This window comes from Anneissia japonica, unplaced genomic scaffold (genome assembly GCF_011630105.1).
Source record: "Anneissia japonica isolate Jap-2015-1 unplaced genomic scaffold, ASM1163010v1 scaffold3949_len364153_cov177, whole genome shotgun sequence".
Classification (NCBI taxonomy): Eukaryota; Metazoa; Echinodermata; class Crinoidea; order Comatulida; family Comatulidae; genus Anneissia; species Anneissia japonica.
In genome coordinates this window covers 149,480-169,248 of record NW_022756197.1, presented here as the reverse complement: position 1 = coordinate 169,248, position 19,769 = coordinate 149,480, and the positions used below count along the sequence as shown (strand labels likewise).

The following is a 19,769-nucleotide window of genomic DNA, read 5'->3' as shown; positions in this document are numbered from 1 at the left end:
GCATAAAACATCTCTATATAATATCTTTATTCAACCTGAAGCTAAATCCCTAATTTAATGACTAGAATTTAAAAAGTCCTCTATTATTAAGTGTCTGGCAACAATGTACAACAAAAAAAATACAAAATTAATTTGCGACTTAAATGTAAAAGTGTCAATCTGCTAGCAACAGAATGACACGACTAAGTTACTAACCCGATTTTTGCGCCGTTTTGCCTGACATTCTCCATTTCCTGGCTCTTTAGAACTCTCAACACCCATTTTGCTAAATGATTAGGTTTTAAACAAAACCCATTACAAGCAATTTATATCAAAATCTAATTGATAACAAAACCAGTAGCTTTTCATCCTATAGACAAACACAGAGTAAGCCAGGGCCACCTAAAGCATTTTCTCAATTAAAGCAAGATGTTTGAGTTACTTCTTAATATTGATTTTAAAGTCCACAGACAATATTGAGGCACAAATAGCAGTCTAGAGTGATGTGCAGTGGGAGGGGTTTAATATGCTAATCAATAGACATCACCAACTACTGTACTGTAGCACAAATCACCTTCAACTACTTATGTCACAAAAGAAAATATCACTCCACCATCAGCAGAGTTTTTACTCAAAATCTCTCACCAGTAGTATTGTAATTGTTTGTATTAATGTTTTATAGAACACTTGTCATATTATTGTTGTAATGTGGACAATAGGATGACTTAAGTACCAATAAACTAATACTTAATTGAATTGAATAGACATAAAAATCAAACTGTATTTCTCAATAATTAAGGTTTGACACAACAGTTTGTATTTTTTACTATAAATTATAAAACTAATTTTCTTTACTATAAATTATAAAACTAATTTTCATCCAACAACAAATAAATGACAGGGGCGGATCAAGAGAAAAATCTGGGTAGGGGCAATGTGAGGTTCAAAGCACCGAGAGGGTGGGGGTGTTTGAGATTGTTTAGACACGTCTAACCATAGACACTGGTGGAATTTAAATTGCAAATTAGCTGGTTTTGGAGTACTGTGTCCCCCTGTTTCTTTCTTTTCTTCTCTCTTTCACTCTTTTCTGCATCCATCAAGAATTGATGCTTTAAAAATTTAACAAATCTTTTTAGGGGCTTAAAAAGTAGATTTGATTTTTTTCATCATGAGAAAAACTCCTGGTGTCGCTGGATTTGAACTCTTAGCCACAAGGCTACAACTGCACTCCATAAATAAGGGAGCGTGTAAAGTATTATTTAATATTTGAAAAACAATTATAGTTTTTTTCAATTAAAACAAGTTGATAAAAATACAATTTCTGCATTTGTTTAATAGAAAAAATATTTTCAACTTTTATCAGAGTTAAGGTAAATCCTTTAACAATTTCACAAATATAATTGATGACCGCTTTGAAATAATTTTCAGAGACAGTAATTAATACATATGAATGTATTAAAAGTATTTATGTATGATCAATTCGCCATTTTGTCAATGATGTATTCATTAATCATACTGTAGCTTTGTGAATATCTGTCATAAACATATCATGAACCCTTCAACTGTCATGACTCCAGAACAATAGAGACACCATCATGCATTTTATAGACAAATTACTAAATAATTACACCAGACACAAACAGGAGCATTTATTACTTCCAAGGACTTTAGGTATAGATTATATCTCCATACTTGGAGTTTACCTTCATGACAAGGTAAAGCTGGGATCAATAGGGCTACAAGTGTATGTAGAGATTAAAGAATATTGATCTCTGGGAGGTAATCTATAGGCACATGCCTCAGGCACTGGACAACACAAGGGAATTTACAACCAACACTTTACTTTGGTATATTCAAATATATTTACTCAGCATGGGGTCAGTTTCACAAGAAATGAGTTTAATAAAAAGATATCAAATGTGTTGTTATGCACAGGTCATCTACGTAATACCTGACCTGCTGGTAATGGGGCATTTGTGAGCAATGGTATGTCTCTAGTATGTCCACAGTATCTTAAGAACTGGTCTTTCACATGCAAGGGGATTTTTAGGGGAAATATAGTTACAATAACATTGCTGTGTCCTTTTTTATTAGTGAAACTTCAGACAACTTCTGATCATCTCTTACGAAATACCAATCAAGAATACTCATTAGATTCTGGGTGTTTTTTGTACCATTAGGCACAAGGACATGATATTTTATACCTAAATTACACTGAAAATGACGGATGCATTTTTATCTTTGTCATTTGTGTATTTTTTATCATTAAACCTTCAGACTAATTTCTGATCACCTTATACTAAATGTCAATAAGGAATACTCACTTGATGTTGGATGTTTTTATTTTTTTCTTAGTATCATGAAAACATTGGACATAAAGATACAATACTTAACATGAAGAAGACACTAATGCTTTTTTATCATTCATGACATACTATGCATCTATACAGTCAAGTTCTGAGGTCCATAGAAAAAGAGGCCGAAGGAGCCATTATTTCCTAAATAGAATTGCCTGAAGCCTGCAGGATCCAAAACAATTTACTATAATTGATTTTATCAGCCAATCCATTTTATATAATTATATTTAGAATACAATAAATCAAACTGCCAGGTTACAGTGACTGGTTGTTCAGTGATCAATATATGTGTGCATTAACTGTATGAGAATGGTTTACTGGTCGGCGGTCCCGAGGCAAAACAACGTAACTGACATTTTTGAGATAATATCATTTGGGAGTATATTACATGTCTGAATTACCTGTGAAACTTTCAGGTCTCAATAATGAGTCGTTTCGGAGATAGCACCACCTATCTTTAAGCACAAAACTTAAATTCTAGTGATTTTCCGTGGTAAAACAATGTAACTACAAGATTACGCGGCAAAACAACGTATCTGCGATGAAGACACTTTGTTTTGCCACGGAATGGTATTCAAAAATGGTCTTGAGCCGATGGAGTTTGACAAGGCAAAATCATATGGTTATTGGTGTTTTTATATCAATAATCTTAAACAGCAATGTATGAACAGGCTAGGTAATGCATATGATTACCCCAAACGTGATAAATTCAAAAATACGTCGCACTTGCAACAATACCGAGCCTGACATGTTTCCGTGGCAAAACAACATATCTGTAATTATTGCTAATAACTTTGCAATATACAAATGGTTGTAATTAAAATTTTAAATATAATCACAATGTCTATAGATATACAATAATGCAAATTTCAAAAAGGCTACAACAATTTATTGCAAAGTTACGAACATGCAAACTTTAACTCTATTTTTCTCCAAAAGTGAAAATTTCAGGTTACGTTGTTTTGCCACGGAACGGCCGTAGTACTGTAGTAGTAGTAGTACACGCACTGACACTCTGCGCACAACTCTTCAGTACACACTGAAGATGAGTAAATTGATTGTTGGTGATGAATTTTAGGTAGGCCAAACCACCTGATTGACACATGTTTTCACTTTTTCCCCTTTTCTTTTCCTGCTTTTTATAACTTGCATTTTGATGTAATGTTTAGCTTTTTAATGATGTCATTTTTAACATTTTTTATGATGGTTTTTAAGTGTATTTATAATGTATTTGCTATTTTTGCTGTTTTTATATTAACCTGTTTTTCATGTATTTATGGTGTTTTTAATCACGTTCTTATGATAGAACAATATCATTTTTATTGAATAAGTTTTTGTGATTAAATAAAGTGACTATCTATCTATCTATTTCTTTAATAGATTAAAATGTATTGTAAACATTATGAATTATTTCAGCATTGCCTTCTCTTTTCAGTCCATTTATAATTAGTTAATTGCCTTGTTATCTCACAACCATATGCCTTTCTAGGCCTTGCCTAGGTCGGTGGTCTAGGCTTCATACGTGTCAACTAGCGCTGTTGAGCAAGATTTGTTAGTGCATTCTGAGCTTGGCTGGCAAAGAAATATTCATCGCGATGCCATGTAAAACCCCAGCTTCCATTGAGCTTTTTGCACACAAGACACTAAAAATCGGAGACACTTTATCGAATTGGTGATTGATCAGGGATAGGAAAATTACATGCAAATGAAAGTGATGACATCATATCAATATAACACACTGTTTATTATCAAGGACTCAATAAAATGATGGGTGCTATTTATCATTCACATACTGCAGTTGATCATCTCATAAATATATTAAAAGCACTCACTAAACCTTGGTGTTGTCTATTTAGTAATCTTTGAAATGTCATTACCAATATTGATCATTTGAAGGCATCAACAGCACTGAATAAATTAGTGCAGGTAAACATGACACCCTCAATTAGGGTAACCACAGTTAAAAATTTATCAGGGTTGCTTTTAATTAAGCATATGACTTTGAACCTACAAGAGCCTTGGACTTAACAACCAACATGACAATGTAGATAATAATTTGCATATTAAATGGTTGTATTGACTACCATTTGTAGAAGCGTTTGACACAACAATTGTGGCTCGGATTCTTAACCTTGAGGCCAGGGGTTCAAAACCCTTGCTGTGGAAGTCACTTATGTCCCTGGAGAAGACACTTTATCTATGTTTGTCTCTCTCCATCCATGAGTATGTATAAGTGGGTAACTGGTAGGATCTAATATCCAGAGGTGACGGAACTAGGGGGTGCTGTGTTATGGAGAGTAATGTGTGACCGGAAATGGTCTGCAGTCAGTTGGTTGTTACCATGCGCCAGTGATGTTGGACTTAGTACAGCAATTTGAAACTATTATGTAGGCCTAATGAATGAATAAAGTTCGGAGTTTGTCGGTAGTGAAATGATTATTTCACATTCAAGTGCTCCCTAAATTCTTAAGTGTAAGCTAAATTACGGTGATTATTAATTATTTCGAATACCTCTTTCCCAGAGGGGATGCAAATGCTTTGTGAATATGAGTATGTCACGGTACTCATTTTCACAAAGAAATACACACAATTGGTTAGCTAACAATTATGTCAATGTTACATGAACACCTGGGAAGGAAGGTGCAATCACATTGTTACCTAGCAAACGTCTGTACTGTATGGGGAAGGGGCTGCTGATGTACTGTGTAGCAGGGGACAATGAGGCATAAGACTAGGCCTAACTAAGACAGTGGAATTATATGTGATAGAAAGTACACTTTCGGAAGAAATAAATTAAAATACGAAAAAAAAATAACTAAGAATAATTCATTTGCAGAGGTACCTTATTTAAGTATTATACAATGCTAAAAATGCAGCTCTTGTAGCCCTGGCTTGGGTAAGGCATCCATGTGCAAAGCAGTGGTGTTTGTTTATCCATGAAAAAGCACGCCGGGAAAGTTTGCCTTACCAGGAAAAGGTGACGTATCTAGCTTATGACGTATGCATGCTAACTAATGTGAGTGTGACGTCACCAAAAAATGAATATTTTCTATTACAACCAAAATATTAATAACTACAAAGTTTCTGGGCGTAAATTCCCTTAATGTGATGAAGGGTTGCTCAATCTCCTTGCCATACAAATTACAGCTCCCACTGACGTCTCAGTCGAGAAATACGGGTAGCTGAAGTTTTTCTCGAAAATCTGACTACAAAACCATATCCAAATTTCATGTTCCACTTTTGACCCTGAGTTGTGCTTCGCACTCGCCGCTGGGGGCGGCGTTCCGGGAACCCTGCGTCAAGTGCTGTTTCTAGCCGCTTATGGAATTGTCCTCCCAAGAGAGCTTTGAATGTCAAGATAAGCTTATGCAACCATTGCAGGTAAACTCAACTGACACAGTTGCACTTTAGTCAGCTTTCACTTGGGTCATTCCATGTTAAATCAACCATAAAACTTCTCCGAATTTTTCTCAACTTTTTGAAGAGTACAGTATGTGACTGGTACCCAAAAGAAACGGCCAGCAATGAAATATTTTTGCACATCACCGCTTCATTAATTAGCTAACAAACTTTGCAGTACCTCGCAAATTAAACTATCAATATCTCCGGAAGTATAGCACCTACAGAGCTGATTTTGGTGTCATTTTGGAGCTATTTAAAAACAGATATTTTCTTAAATTAAACATATAATAATCATTATAGATTATATTGTTCAAAGTTGAATAAACAGTGTATCTTTTTATTTATTTTTTTTTTAATTCATGTCAGGGGCATCTTGTAATGTAAATAGGCTTTTCTGTAAATTGGGTGATGGTCCCTCAACAGCTTTGTAGCAGTTATATATTCAAAAAATTCCCAAAATTTAAAACAAATTATACCATTATAAATAAGAACCGGCTATACATTAAAAAATAATGGATGCTGTTCCACACGAATGTAAATGGTTTATATGAAGCTTTATATGAAACCCTTACATTTGACCTTGTGCTGGTGTATGAAATATATTAATTAGTTTTTGTAATATTTTACTAATTAAGCCCTAACTCTATTTTTTTGAAGCAATCATTTTAGACTTTTTAATCTTTTAGCGATCTCTGAATACAACATAATTTTTGTTTTTTGTATATTAAACAATTACTGTATTAACTTTGATGTGATGCATAATTATTGCTATGTTTAACATTACATAATACTGTTAGTACAAAATTTCAGGCAACAAAATTTAAATCGTGCCTAATCATCACCTTCACTAATGTCATCTTTGATACTGCTGCACCATAGGCGTTATCGCCACCCAACAATCCTTAACTATATTATTCATTAAACAAATTTATACCACTTTATTAGCAAGGTCGCTTCTGTCAACAAAATAATATCAAATATTTCTTTATTATAACTTTACAGCACAATTTTTTTTTTAAATTGTTAATATGTAAATTCTTACCTTTGACATTTCAAGCTTAGTTGCTGTTGACACAATTGTCTCTTTCTGTAGCATATCAAACTCTTTGGTTGTTTTCTCAAGGAGATCCCTCACAAGATTCTGGACTTTATGATAACCCTCAATCTGCTTTAGGTTGTCCTTCCGACATTTGATCAAATCTGAAGCTGATTCTTCTAGATTTTTCATGTTTTCTTGCAGTTCTTCAAGATCTTTATTTGGAACACTACTCAGTCTTTGGTATTTATTTACCAAAGACTGTATCTCTGGATTCTTTCCTTTTATTACTCCAACTAATTCCTAAACAGAAAATATTCATAATAAGCAGTTTATCAGTATAATAATCAGTATATTGGTGATGCAAGGATTTGTCTGAATGGGCAATCTTTTTTGTACCTGTAATTGCTGGATGGCCTGCCGTGCCTTAGGCTTTTCCAAGTCAACTGGTTTTGATTCTTCATCTTTGATCTTGGTTGCCATGTCAGCGAGCCAATTCTTCAGTTCATCTAGTTTCTTGACCAGTTGTTGCCAACGTCCCACCTGACCATTCATTTCTTTCAGTCTAAAATCAGCCTGTAATTGTAAATTATAAATTAATAATAAATGAGAAATAAAAAAATCTGTTTTCTCTCTCATAAAATCCTTGGCATTCAGCTACATACTGAAGCTTTATACAATGTTAAGTTGTGTTTTTGCAGAAGATGGCCTAAGTACAGGGAGGTGTCCTAGATTATGTGACCTAGAAGCAAACGATTCCAATTCTCTTTTTCAAATATCAACACAAACTTAGTCTTTTATATTTTTTGTGAGTTAGATCATAGTCAAAATACATTTGTATGTTTGTATTTTTTGTACTAAAAAAAAATGCAACAAAACAGATGATCTCAAATGGCAATCGACAACAGGGGGCCATGCCTGTCGGACAAGAAGAAATTGCTACTGACCCCAAATGGTGAAACCACTGCAAAAAACATGGGAGACCTGACGGTTAATTAGGATCTTGCTTGGTAAAAATTTTTTACATAATTACCGTTTCAATTAGGACATTTAACTGCAGTTCCACTTGACCGGCTCGTGTGTTACTAAACGATTCATCTGCCGGCACTTCAATCCTGTCTTCTGCAGCCGACAACAGCTGCTGATGTGACACAGCATTATCCAGGATTTCCTATTTCAAACATCATATAAAATTATTATTTGTTTCCAACTTTTATCTACAGAATGTATGGAGTAGGTATCCATAAATGCTCTTAGATCCATGATACTGTAGTTCTGAGGGAGTGAGCAGTGGTAAATGTTATAAATGAGAGTAGATATACTATTACAGATACATAGAAAACTACACATTTAAAATAATAAATTAAAAACAAGAAGTGTCACAGATCAACCTTCCTGAAAATTCCCAGAATGCATGTTAAATTGTCTGTTGACCTTTTTTTTTTTATAATGCACGTCATTTAACCTATTTTCTGATTGAATTGCACAAAATATAAAGACATAAGCTTTAACCTTCAATTCTTTTCTGTATATAATTTATTAATGCAGAGATATACTCTTTTAGAAGTTTTGATAAATGTTATTGGGCACTTGTTTTTACGGAAAGTTGACCAGTAACTCACGCATACATTTTCTATCCCATACTACAAGCAGACAACAAATATTAGTTTCAAGCTACAAAAGCACACTGTGTTATACTCATATTACCTGTGTTGTCACAAGCTGATTTTGTGCATCATCAAGACTCTCGGTTGTGATTGGCTGATTGAGCATTTCGTTGTCAATACTCTGCATCCAATCATAGCATTTGTTAACCGCTTCTTCAAAGGCTTGTTGTTTGTGCATGGATTCCTGCAGTTCTGCCTGAATCTCATTAGCACTTCTACTAACAGCTTGTAAGGTTTGATCAAGTTTAGCTAACTGCTCTTGCATCAGGATCTCAAGTTCTGGAGTTTCTCTAGCAGACAATGCTAAGCTCTTAGCTTTTGATTGTAGGTCTTCCATTTGTGCGCCACAGGCAGCAAGTTCGCGGAGAGTGCCCTAACATAAAATTATACACACATGCCGACAACTAAACAACATCTAGATTAATACAATTTATGCAAAGACAAGTACCATAATGCAGATTTTAATTCAGAAGCAAGCACAAGATAATAAGAAATTCACCAGGCTAAAATTACAAAGACAGACATATCAATACCAGAAAACAAGTTTCCATCACAAGCAAAATAAAAACATAGAGTGCTAACTAAAATGATGTTAACAATGTTAAAAAGAATGTTATTAAACAAGTTGAAAAAATTCCATTAAAAGCAAACTGTCAATTACCGAAAGAAATGGAAATATTATAATGATTACTTCACAGGCTTTGGGAAATTACTACCGTTTCAAAATTTCTGGTTCTTACTAAGTAATACTTGTTGGCAGGACGACAATCTTACATTTATTTTGTAACAATCCTGTTATTAATGTTAATAATAATAATAATGTTGCTATTTACCTGATGCTGTGCCACAAGAGCTTGTGTGGCTTCAAGACCTCCCTCTGCTACTGGATTGCATGATGTCAGCTTCTTTGAGATTTGAAGAACTGCACACTCAGCCTCTTTCAAAGCATCATGGTATTGTTGTTGATCAGCAATGCTGGTCTTCATTGGTTCTGCCACATCCTAAGTTGTAAAAACAAAATGAAAATTGTAATCATTTTTCTAAAATTTTCAAATGATCCTTCTCCTAATTGGGATACAAAAACTTGTTTATTCTTAACTAAAATAGCTACAAAGCACTACATAACCACAAGAAAAAGAGATAATACAAATTTCAATACATCACAACAGTGAATAAAGATCCTGTTATTTAAAATATTACTGTATGAAATATGTTAATGCTGACTAAAAATTTTACCTTAGACTTCAAAGTCAATGCCTCATATCGGTGTTGTAGACCTTGCAGCTGACCTTTGACATCTGTACTGCCAGTATCTAATGTGAGAAGTTCCTGTGCTAGCTGGTCAACTTGGTAAAGTTGAGATTTATGGTTTTCAATTTCATGTGCAATACCCTGAAACATATACAAAAAAATCCATGATTATATAACAACAAAAAGGCAATGTAATATATTTTATACATAAAAATTATGTGATACTAAATTTATAGATATCAATGCAACTTACAGCATATTTTTCATATTGTTGTTTCTTCTCATCCAAGCTAACTAATTTCTCTGGTTCATCAGCCAGAAACTTTTCCACATTGGTCAACCAACATTTAAAGTCCTCAGCCTTGTCTTCAAACAGCATCCATTGCTCAGCCCGTTTAGCTAGGCCATCATTGCCTTCAGCTGCCATCACAGCATGCTTGCTGGAACGTTGCTGGAGATCTTTCATTTGACTGGTTAGAAGCAACTGACCCTCATCACTGGTCTGTTGTAAAACTCCTTTGTACTTTGTTGAACATGCAATTAATTTGGACTCATTTTCTGGCAATTGCTTGCAAATATCCTTTAAATTAAAAAAAAAAAATAAGAACATTCTCAAAACATAGAAAATATAAATGATTTGTTGGGGTTTTGGGTGTGAAACATACAAACATACCATATAATTTCCAGTGGGGTCCTAATGGTAATGAATTGAAGAAATTGCTAAGAAGCAAGCCACAACTCTTTTCGGAAGCGTGTAATGCATTCTATAACTTGCACATGGGTAATGCACATGAAAATAACGTATTAAAAGTCTCTTCTGAAGAAAGATTGCTAAATGCTTAGAATTCAGCCCTGTATTGAAAAAAATTGAACTCACTTTAACAACTTGGTGTCTTGCATCCACATCTTGTTTGCTACCCTCAAGATGATATTGCAGTTTAATCTTTTTCTCTGCTTCATTCAAACTTTCATTAAACTCATTTAAGGACTGATTGTAGGTCTTGTGATCTTCAACAACCTTTTGTGAATTCTCCAACATTTCCTGTAATAATAAAGAATATTGGTACAATAATCTACAGTATATAAAATTTAACTTATATAACTAACCCCTTTCTTTTAACTGCCTAGCACTTTGCAATATTCCTTCCTGCTTATTTTGTTTGTAGCAATAACACCCTCTTTTTATACCTTACCTTAGCTTTTTCTTTGATCATGTGATATCTGGTGGAGACTTCATCAAGTTGACCATTGATGGAAGCATCAGCATCACTAGTGTCCAAGAGAGGTTTTGATTTCTCAAAAGCTTCTGCAAGAGCCTCTTCGTGACTTACAACATCATCAAGAAGTTCCTAAAATAAATGGTAAAAATCAACAATTTCCAGTGAGAACTCTTTCATAACTATTTTAAGCTACCAGGTCAGGTTTAAAAAAAAAACTGATCAACAGCGTTACCTTGCAAACCATCTCTTTTTCTACTTTTTCCTCCAAATCTTTATTCAACTGATGTTCACTTGATGTCATGGATTCAACGTTTGACAACCAAGCTCCCAAGTTGTTGACACACACTAGGAACTCTTGCCACTGCTGTCGACATATCTCTAATTTGTTCTTCAGCTCCTCAGCATTTGCTTCTAGCATTTCCAGTTCATGTCTAGATTCTCCAAGTTTACCTTCAATTTCTTTGCAGCCAGCTGGGAGTGTTGATGGAATGACAGTTTCTGCAAGTTTTTCACTTTGGTCTAAGTTTGAAATACCTTGAGATAATTCATCAATCACATGCTGAAGATAGAATTTAAGTATTATATTATTAATATCTATTATTTGCAAGTAGGCTCACTTTAAGATATGAATGAAAGATGTTAAACTAATAATAATAATAATAATAATAATAATAATAATAATAATAATAATAATAATAATAATAATAAATAAGTGCAACACTATTACCAACAAAAATATAATACAATAAATACAATAAAATATATACAAGCAAGCTCCTAAAGTTTTCATAGGAGGGCAGAAGGAGGAAGATGAGGAGAGTTTACTAGTATAATTTGCAATAACAAAAAAAAAATGATATAATGATATCAACAACAGCAACAACAAACATAACAAAAACCTTGTAATTGTTGCAGTGTCAGCCAAAAATAGGAACTCAATATGCTTTTAATCATTAATTTGGCCATTGAATACATTAACAATCATGTACCATGTAGAACCACATCTGCTCACTGGGATCTCAAGAACAGCCACTTACCTGGAGATGGTCAAGTCTAGTTTGTACAGCCTCAATGTCACCATCTAAGCAAGAACATTCTAGAAGTTTTCTCTGGTGTTCCTGCAGCCAGTTGTTTGTCATTATCAATGCTTTGTTAAAATCTTGATGTTCAACAACTCTTTTCTTTAATATATCACAATGAGCCTGAAAATCAAACACAAATGATAAATAATGAAGTATTTTCTTTGACAACATTAGAAGATGTAGTTATACTGTTTTTAAACAATAACAAATATGGCAATGAGTATTATGAAACTGGCTTACACAGATCATAATATAAGATCACATAATATGGCCACTCTAAACACTCAGCTATATAAACTACCACTTGATACTCTAAATTATGTCTGATCTGTTGCTTCAAAATGGAAGATGATACTCTCATCAGAGGTCATGAGGTCAGAGGTGAATGTGTTTCTAACTTTATTTCTAGTTAAGGTCTATCTCTTCACATGACAACAAAAAGAGAATGAAGAGGGTTGTTTAGTTTTAAGGTAAATAACAATACATATTTTTACATCTTCATTGTATTATTGTTTAAATTAGGATACCAACCTTTGCCACTTCTGCCAATCGGTGATACCTAGCACTGGTGGTGCCTACAGTATCCTTCACAGCGACTTCCCCAGTCATGTGACATAACCTCTCACAAGTGACTGACAACTTTTTTACAGCAGCTTCATGTGTAACAACACTCTCCAGCCTCTCCTATAATATAATAAAATAACAAAATAAACAAATCAGTAGGATAGACTAAATTATCTTACACAGTCTGCTTCTTATTTCATAACATATTTTTCAAGTTAAATAAAATTCAATAAAAAAAAAAATATCCATATCTAACAAGGAATTAAATCACAAATTACAGTAAACTGAAATGGTCATGACAAAGTCATTAATGGAATATATAACATAGAGCCAGGCACACACTGCATGAACAGCCAATGGCCGATTGTTTTTAATGACGATCTGCTCAGACTGCCAGTGATAATCTGCAGATGGCATTGTGCGATAAAATGTTAACATAGAGCAAGACAGATTTGTCAGTCGTACACTGTACGACTGTGTCCTGATGTACTATATAGTTATGGATGTTTCAAAGATCAATGACTCGTATCTTCTGTGTTCACTGAACATTAACCTCAGAATTTAAAATGTAACAACATTTTTCTGACAATAAAACAAGATATGTTTTACTAATGTAAATTACTAACACAAAGAAATCAAAGTTAGCCTTACCTCACAGTTCTCAAGTTGTTCTTCTTTTTCAGTCAAACTACACTTCAGCTTTGGTTCTTCGCTGAAATATTCTTCAGTAGTATCAATCCACAGAAGAACTTCATTCTGTAATTCTTCAAAGTGATGCCATTCAGCAAGACAATCTTCAACAACCATTTTGCTTTCATCCAGCTTCGTTTTGTAGCCTTTAAAATGCTGCTTGCATGCATGGACCTCATCTGCAATAGCCTGTTGCCCAGAAGGCTCTGTAGCTGAAAGAACCTTCTCAGAAATGGACACAACTGCTGAAAGCAAACTTGACCCTTTCTTCTTATCCTTGGACAAATCCTATACATTTCAAATAAATTAAGGTATATGTATATATAAGAAATCATATTAAAGCCTACAACTTATGCCTCCTGGAAAATGTACAGAGCTGCCCACCACCAGTCTTTAACTTCTCCCAGTCCTGAATTACAGATTGCAAGCCTCAACATTCATCAACACTATTATTGAGCTAATAATGTTGATGAAACCAATTTTAAAGAAAAATTCATATTACAAATTAAATATTCAAAATTTGACAAAATATATGTTACTCTGCAGGCATCATATTTCATTCCATTGTACATCAAAACATTTATATTATGTCAGTGTAAAACAACTGTATTGCGTTGTGATTAGGTATTATTCCCTTACCAAGAGGTTGTTCAGTCTTGTTTCACAGGTGTTTTTATCCCCAATAACATTGCTGTTCTGGTTCAAACTCATTTCAGCTGCATCCATATAGTCATTGAACTCTTGCAATGCATTCTGGTACTGCTCATGGTTCTGAGTATCTTGTTCTGACTTTCTTACTGCTTCCTGTATAAATAAAAAGAGCACAATAATAAATTAAAATTCATACCTGTTCTGATAACATCTACTTCAATAAACATTACAATTATAATACTACCAACTTTTTCCTCATTATTCCCATTACTGTATCAAAAAGGAATTGATATATGTTAAATGTACCTTGGCTTTCATAACTAGTTTCTGAAATCTTGTTGTCATTCTTGTTGCATCACTGGCAACACCAACATTACCAGCACTTGTCTCCAGAAGGGACTGAGCTTGGCTGCTCAAGGTCTCAAATGATACTTGCTTAGCAACAATGCTTTCTTGAACCTCCTGTTAATTCAAATAGAAAATCAAATATTGATGTTAAAGTTTGATACATTGGTTTTAATCTAAAAAAAAATGTGTAGGTGATTAGGATCAATTTACACAAATTGCAGTTTAAAATTACCTTAAATTTTTGCTTCTGAGATGCTTTTTGCTGAAACTCAGTCTGAGGCTTAACTCCTTTAGCAAGTTCGTCCTCATAGGATTCCATCCAAGTAAGCAACTCAGCCTTGCTTGTATCATAGCTGTCCCACTGCTCTGCACAGTTCTCCAGTTTTGCCTTGCTAGTATTAAGAACATTTAGAAGACTGTTGTAGTCCTGTTTGGCTTTGTCCAGTTGGTTTAGAATGGTAATCTGTCCAATATCAGCAGTGTTGAGAAGCACAGTTTCACTAATGCCAGTGACATTATCAAGGAGTTGTTTGCCTTGGTCCATAAGGTCAAGGAGCTCCTATAAATATCAAAAAATTAAATGTAATCATACAACACTGTGTGTCCAAAAATAATGGAATAAATATTTTGTGGGGGGAAAACACTGACTTAATACTCACCTTTGCAGCTGCTAATTTGTCATATATCACTTGCTTTTTACCACTTGTGTCAGAGACCATTGTGACTTTCTGCCTAGCATCCTTTAGCCAATCATTAAGGTCTTGCAGTTCCTTTTGGTACTTTTGATGATCTTTGACAGCCTCTACTGCATTCTCACAAAGATCCTTAACAATGTAAAAAAAAAAGATTTTTTTTTGTTTTGATTTGTAGTATTGATTTAATATATTTTATATACGAATTGATGTAGCATAATAAGAGGGGACTGACCTTCAAGGCATCCAAGAGTTGCTGGTATTTCTGTCCAAGATATGAAACTTCTTCACTTAGGACACTGTCATCTGGATTGAGTTGAACTAGCTGCTCGGATGCCTGTCTGACAGAATGATGGTCTTTCTTGTGGCTTGCAGCTTCATTTTGTAGCACCTATGGTTATGGAGAAGGTAGCAAATTTAAGCAATATATCTACTAGACTTTCAATTAGCAAATGAATAATTAAATTTAGATTATATGCTTATTTGTAAAATAATTCAACAGACTATAGTAAAATTGTTCACTGCAGCAGTGTAAAGGCACTTGGTGTTTTGTTTTAAGACAATGCTGCATGGTACAACTGTCAGCCATCTCCACTCCCAGAAAGTGCCTAACTTTGTGACACCATCTGCTGCTTGTCGATGGCAGGCTTGATGGATTGTCATTAAAATCATGACCATTGGTCACTGTGTGTGCCTACCTTAAGCCTATAGACATACCTTTGTTCTATCTTGCTTAACTTTCTTTTCTGCAATGGTGGATTTGAGTTCTTTAAGGCATTCTACCTGCTTATCCACATCCACCATCCAACTCTCAAGTTTCTCCTTGCACGACAGATATGTATTCCACAACTGGGTGGCATGTTCCAATTCTTTCTTCAACTTGCTACATTCATCAATGGCATCATTATACTGTTGTTTGCAAGTATCTAGTTCTGTCTGTATCTTAATCTTGCCAGCATCAGATGAATGGGGCAATATGCGCTCCCCTTTGGCGGTAACAGCATTCAACAATGATTGGCCTTTGTGCCTTGTTGACAATATATCCTGTGAAGAAATTAATTAGAAAATTATAATAATCTGTAAATAATACAAGTGGTAATAATCACAAAAAATAGACACAAAACAATGGTGCTATTTATTCACATGTTGAATAATTGAATATATTTTTCAAAGTGTTCCAGATTATGGGAACAAAGCAATTATATGGTTTATTCTAAGATCTGTAAAATCATAATTTCATAACAGCATGGTTAGTAAGTTTTACTTTGATTTATTCCAAGGCACAAGCAAACCACCAGTAAACACTTCATGTTTGCCTGTCTTAACATTTTATCAGATAGCCCACCTGTACAATGTGGAATCGTTGTACAACTTCATTTCTTGAACCTTGGCATGTACTACATTCTTGCAGTTTCTGAGCTGTTTGAGAATGCCATGATAAGAACTCATCAAGACTGATAGAATACTGTCTGTGGTCTGTGAAATTCTTCTCAATCTTCCTCTTTGCTTCCTACAATTAAAAAATAAACCCACATCTTAATATCAATTGTGGAAATATATCATAAATAAAATTTGGAAACAGTAATTCTAGTCATCGGGAAACTGTCAAGACAGATCGCGGATTAATGAGACAACACACACTGATCCTAATCACCTAAAAAGATTGAATCTTAAGGAGCAATCTCCATCATAAACGATGAATGCCACTGTTGGTTGCAATAATTTTAGGTCTTGTTCTACCAATGCTAAGAAGTTTAGGTTTTTTAATTGTTCCTTTTTATCATAGTTTTTTTGTTGCATGAATGGTTTTATTTTAAATGTTAAATGGCAATAAAAAGACCTTCAAAATACAATTTAGATAACAATGTAAGTAACAAAAAAGGTAATGTTATCTTAAAACTTGAACTTTGATATTTGACCTTTAGTTTGAGTTGGAGTGATTGAAATTGGTTGGCCAGCTTCATTGCTTCACTACCCATGGCAACTGCTCCTGGATTGCTCTCTATCAGACCTTCTGCCTTCTTTACTAACTCATCTTTCACTGAGGTGTGATGCTCAACATCTTCAGACAGTGTCTAAAGACAAGATAACAAAGTGATTGGCTTATAATAGTGACAGCATTAAAATTACTAAAAAATAAAAATAATAGTTAAAACAATCAAATTAAAATGGGTTATAATACAACATAATAATGATAATTACAGTATAACAGTAATACAAAATTTACAAAAATGTAAATTTAGTTGCAGTAGTAGCAGTAGCAGCATTGGTAGCCATTAAAAAGGTAAGATTGAAATCTGCCATATACCTACTTACCTTATACTTTACAGTTCATTGGGAGAAAATTTAATGCTACAAATTTTTGAAAAATATCTTTGAATTCAGATGACATCTTACCTGGACTCTATCTTGACTGTTCTTCTTGCCTTCAAGATCATCTTGTGGTTTAATTAAATCCTGAATAGTCTCATCAGCTTTTACCAACCATTTTTCGAAGTCTGCGAATACCTCACCAAATTCCTTCCATTGGTTAGCACTGTCAAGGATCCTTTCATTAATTTTTTCTAGGTCTTGTTTGAGAATTTCGAATTCTTTAGTTATAGCCTGTACTTCTTGAAGTAAGAGATCTTTACCAGTGAACCCAGTCTCTGGTAGAACCACTTCAGCTTGTTCTGTAATCTGATGGATTTTACTCTGTCCATCTGATAGACTATCAAGAAGTTCCTACAAAAAAAAAGTTCATAGTAAAGCCAAGTCTTCCGGATTAAGAACTGCATTTTAAAGAACCTATTCCTTCGTTTGGAAGAGCCCCAATGGCTCTGTCGTAAGATGTAAAGATGAAGCTACTAGCATCTCTCAAATTTGTTAATCTTTATTTAAGACAGTAGTTACTATTAAAAATTTGGAAGGATGACTCTATTACTTTAAAGAGTGTTTTGAAACACTGGCAATGGTGGGTTATTCAGGTTCGAATTTTAAAAATTGTTAAGTTAATTATTAATTTTGATAGTATCAGGCATCCTAATAAAACTGTAATTTAAATTTGCCTCTTCTAAATACATAACATAACAATAATTATAATTTAGAACTTAGGATCATTCCAGTAGTATCCCTTAGGATATTGTTGCAAAGCTTCCACAAAACAACAGCACAGATGTACATAAACTTACATGTTTGTTGGACATGCACATAATACCTGGCTATCAATGACACAATCTGATTGGTCAGTGTTAAGTTTGATTGAAACTCCAGAGGGGTTCATTGTCTTCCAAATAAAACTGTCCACCAATTTGCTTACAATTTTTAAATATCTACCTTATTCCTAAATTAATTGTGACCAAATTGTCAAGCTTAGATTCATACCTGGATCTTATCTAATTTTTCGTGACTGGTGTTCTTATCACCTGCAGCAGTTGAGCAAAGTGTTGCCTGCTGCCTAGTCTTCTTTATCCAGCTTGTTGCATCTTGCACCATTTCATCGTATTTCATGTGTTCATTAACACAGCTTTGCAGTTTTCTTGATGTACTCTAGTAATAAAAGAAGAAAATGCTCCAGAATAGATTTAAATTTGTTAATACCATGAGACTAACATTAACAAGATAAAGATATTTTAAGACTTGAAATCTACACAACAAAAATAATAAATTTACAAAATTGTACATCATATTTTTCATTTATGTAATATGCATACCTCTGCCAACTGAAAAAGTTTCTGATATGCTTCAATGAGCTCTTTGACTCTATTGTTCACCTCTGGGTCATCAACACCTATGCTTTCAAATTGCACTGGTTGGTCACTCAATAGTTTTATATCTGGTTTGACTGCCTCAACTTCATCCATTAGTTTCTATAATAAAGTAGGATTTGATCAATTAATAATTAATATTATCAGATTATTTCAATATCACATACATTATTTTTTGCTTTTATTCTATTATGAGTATCAATATTATTATCACAACTATAATAACTTACTATTATTTTAAATGATTGCAATTAAATTATTTTATTTCTTACCGTGACAGATTTACTCTTGTTCATTTTATCTTTGACAGTGCTTTGTAAATCTTGAGCTGTTTTTATTTTCTGTTCCATTTCTCTTATCCAGGCCTCCATATCATCGCAGTCCCTGTCGAGTTTAGACCACAGCTTAAGAGCTCTATCAAGAAGGTCACTTGCTTGGGTTAGTGAAGCAACCAAGCCTGCCCACTCCACCTGCAATTCTCCAAGCTCATGCTGGATGGTGTCTCTCCCTGCAGCTGATGTTCTTCTTAGAACTTTGTCAGCCTGAATGATAATTTCATTCAGTTTCTCTTCTCCATCATTTTTTTGTTCTGATAAAGTCTAAAGGAGTAAGAAAATGCTTTTTAATTTTATTTACCTTGTCACGTTCTTTATACAGTACATGTATACCACAAGCACAGGTTTTAGGTGCATCAGAAAAGTTAAGCAACATTGGGCTAGGTTAATATGTGGATGGGAGACTGTCTCAGGAGCACCAGGGTTCTATAAGCTTGAGTGAGTTGTGTGGTCAAGCAGTACAGCAGTGGTGGTGCTGGCACCATATGCTGCCTTAAGCACTTTTCACATCTGTTCAGGTTCCAGTTCAGGTTCCAGCTCAAGTTTTGTTTTCATGTTTTAGTTTTTTAAAAACTGTTCAAATCTACTCAGGCGCGCACGTAAATACAGTTGACTGGTTGATTGTCTATCAACTAGGCCTAGACATGTACAAAGTCCCTTGGGGGCTATTCTAGGCACATACCTGTGAGGCCAAACCTGGCCCCATTTTTCGAAAAATACAATGCTCCACTGTTTGCTGTCTCTGTAAT

General features: G+C 34.1%; 1 protein-coding gene across 1 annotated transcript in view; it reads right to left on the bottom strand.

The window, feature by feature from the left end:
* The window catches only part of LOC117124123 (nesprin-1-like), a 45,589-nt gene that overhangs the window by 5,136 nt on the left and 20,684 nt on the right, over positions 1 to 19,769 (bottom strand). The window contains exons 28-52 of the mRNA XM_033270254.1: positions 18,958 to 19,284; positions 18,632 to 18,787; positions 18,303 to 18,467; positions 17,337 to 17,663; positions 16,859 to 17,014; positions 16,285 to 16,449; positions 15,657 to 15,983; positions 15,175 to 15,330; positions 14,907 to 15,071; positions 14,480 to 14,806; positions 14,206 to 14,361; positions 13,888 to 14,052; positions 13,210 to 13,536; positions 12,526 to 12,678; positions 11,950 to 12,114; positions 11,145 to 11,471; positions 10,886 to 11,041; positions 10,570 to 10,734; positions 9,946 to 10,272; positions 9,678 to 9,833; positions 9,275 to 9,442; positions 8,482 to 8,814; positions 7,808 to 7,945; positions 7,174 to 7,350; positions 6,781 to 7,077 (exon numbers count right to left, since the gene is read on the bottom strand). Coding sequence (XP_033126145.1) covers positions 6,781 to 7,077; positions 7,174 to 7,350; positions 7,808 to 7,945; positions 8,482 to 8,814; positions 9,275 to 9,442; positions 9,678 to 9,833; positions 9,946 to 10,272; positions 10,570 to 10,734; positions 10,886 to 11,041; positions 11,145 to 11,471; positions 11,950 to 12,114; positions 12,526 to 12,678; positions 13,210 to 13,536; positions 13,888 to 14,052; positions 14,206 to 14,361; positions 14,480 to 14,806; positions 14,907 to 15,071; positions 15,175 to 15,330; positions 15,657 to 15,983; positions 16,285 to 16,449; positions 16,859 to 17,014; positions 17,337 to 17,663; positions 18,303 to 18,467; positions 18,632 to 18,787; positions 18,958 to 19,284 — 5,481 coding nt within the window. The remainder of the gene's footprint in view (positions 1 to 6,780; positions 7,078 to 7,173; positions 7,351 to 7,807; positions 7,946 to 8,481; positions 8,815 to 9,274; positions 9,443 to 9,677; positions 9,834 to 9,945; positions 10,273 to 10,569; positions 10,735 to 10,885; positions 11,042 to 11,144; positions 11,472 to 11,949; positions 12,115 to 12,525; positions 12,679 to 13,209; positions 13,537 to 13,887; positions 14,053 to 14,205; positions 14,362 to 14,479; positions 14,807 to 14,906; positions 15,072 to 15,174; positions 15,331 to 15,656; positions 15,984 to 16,284; positions 16,450 to 16,858; positions 17,015 to 17,336; positions 17,664 to 18,302; positions 18,468 to 18,631; positions 18,788 to 18,957; positions 19,285 to 19,769) is intronic.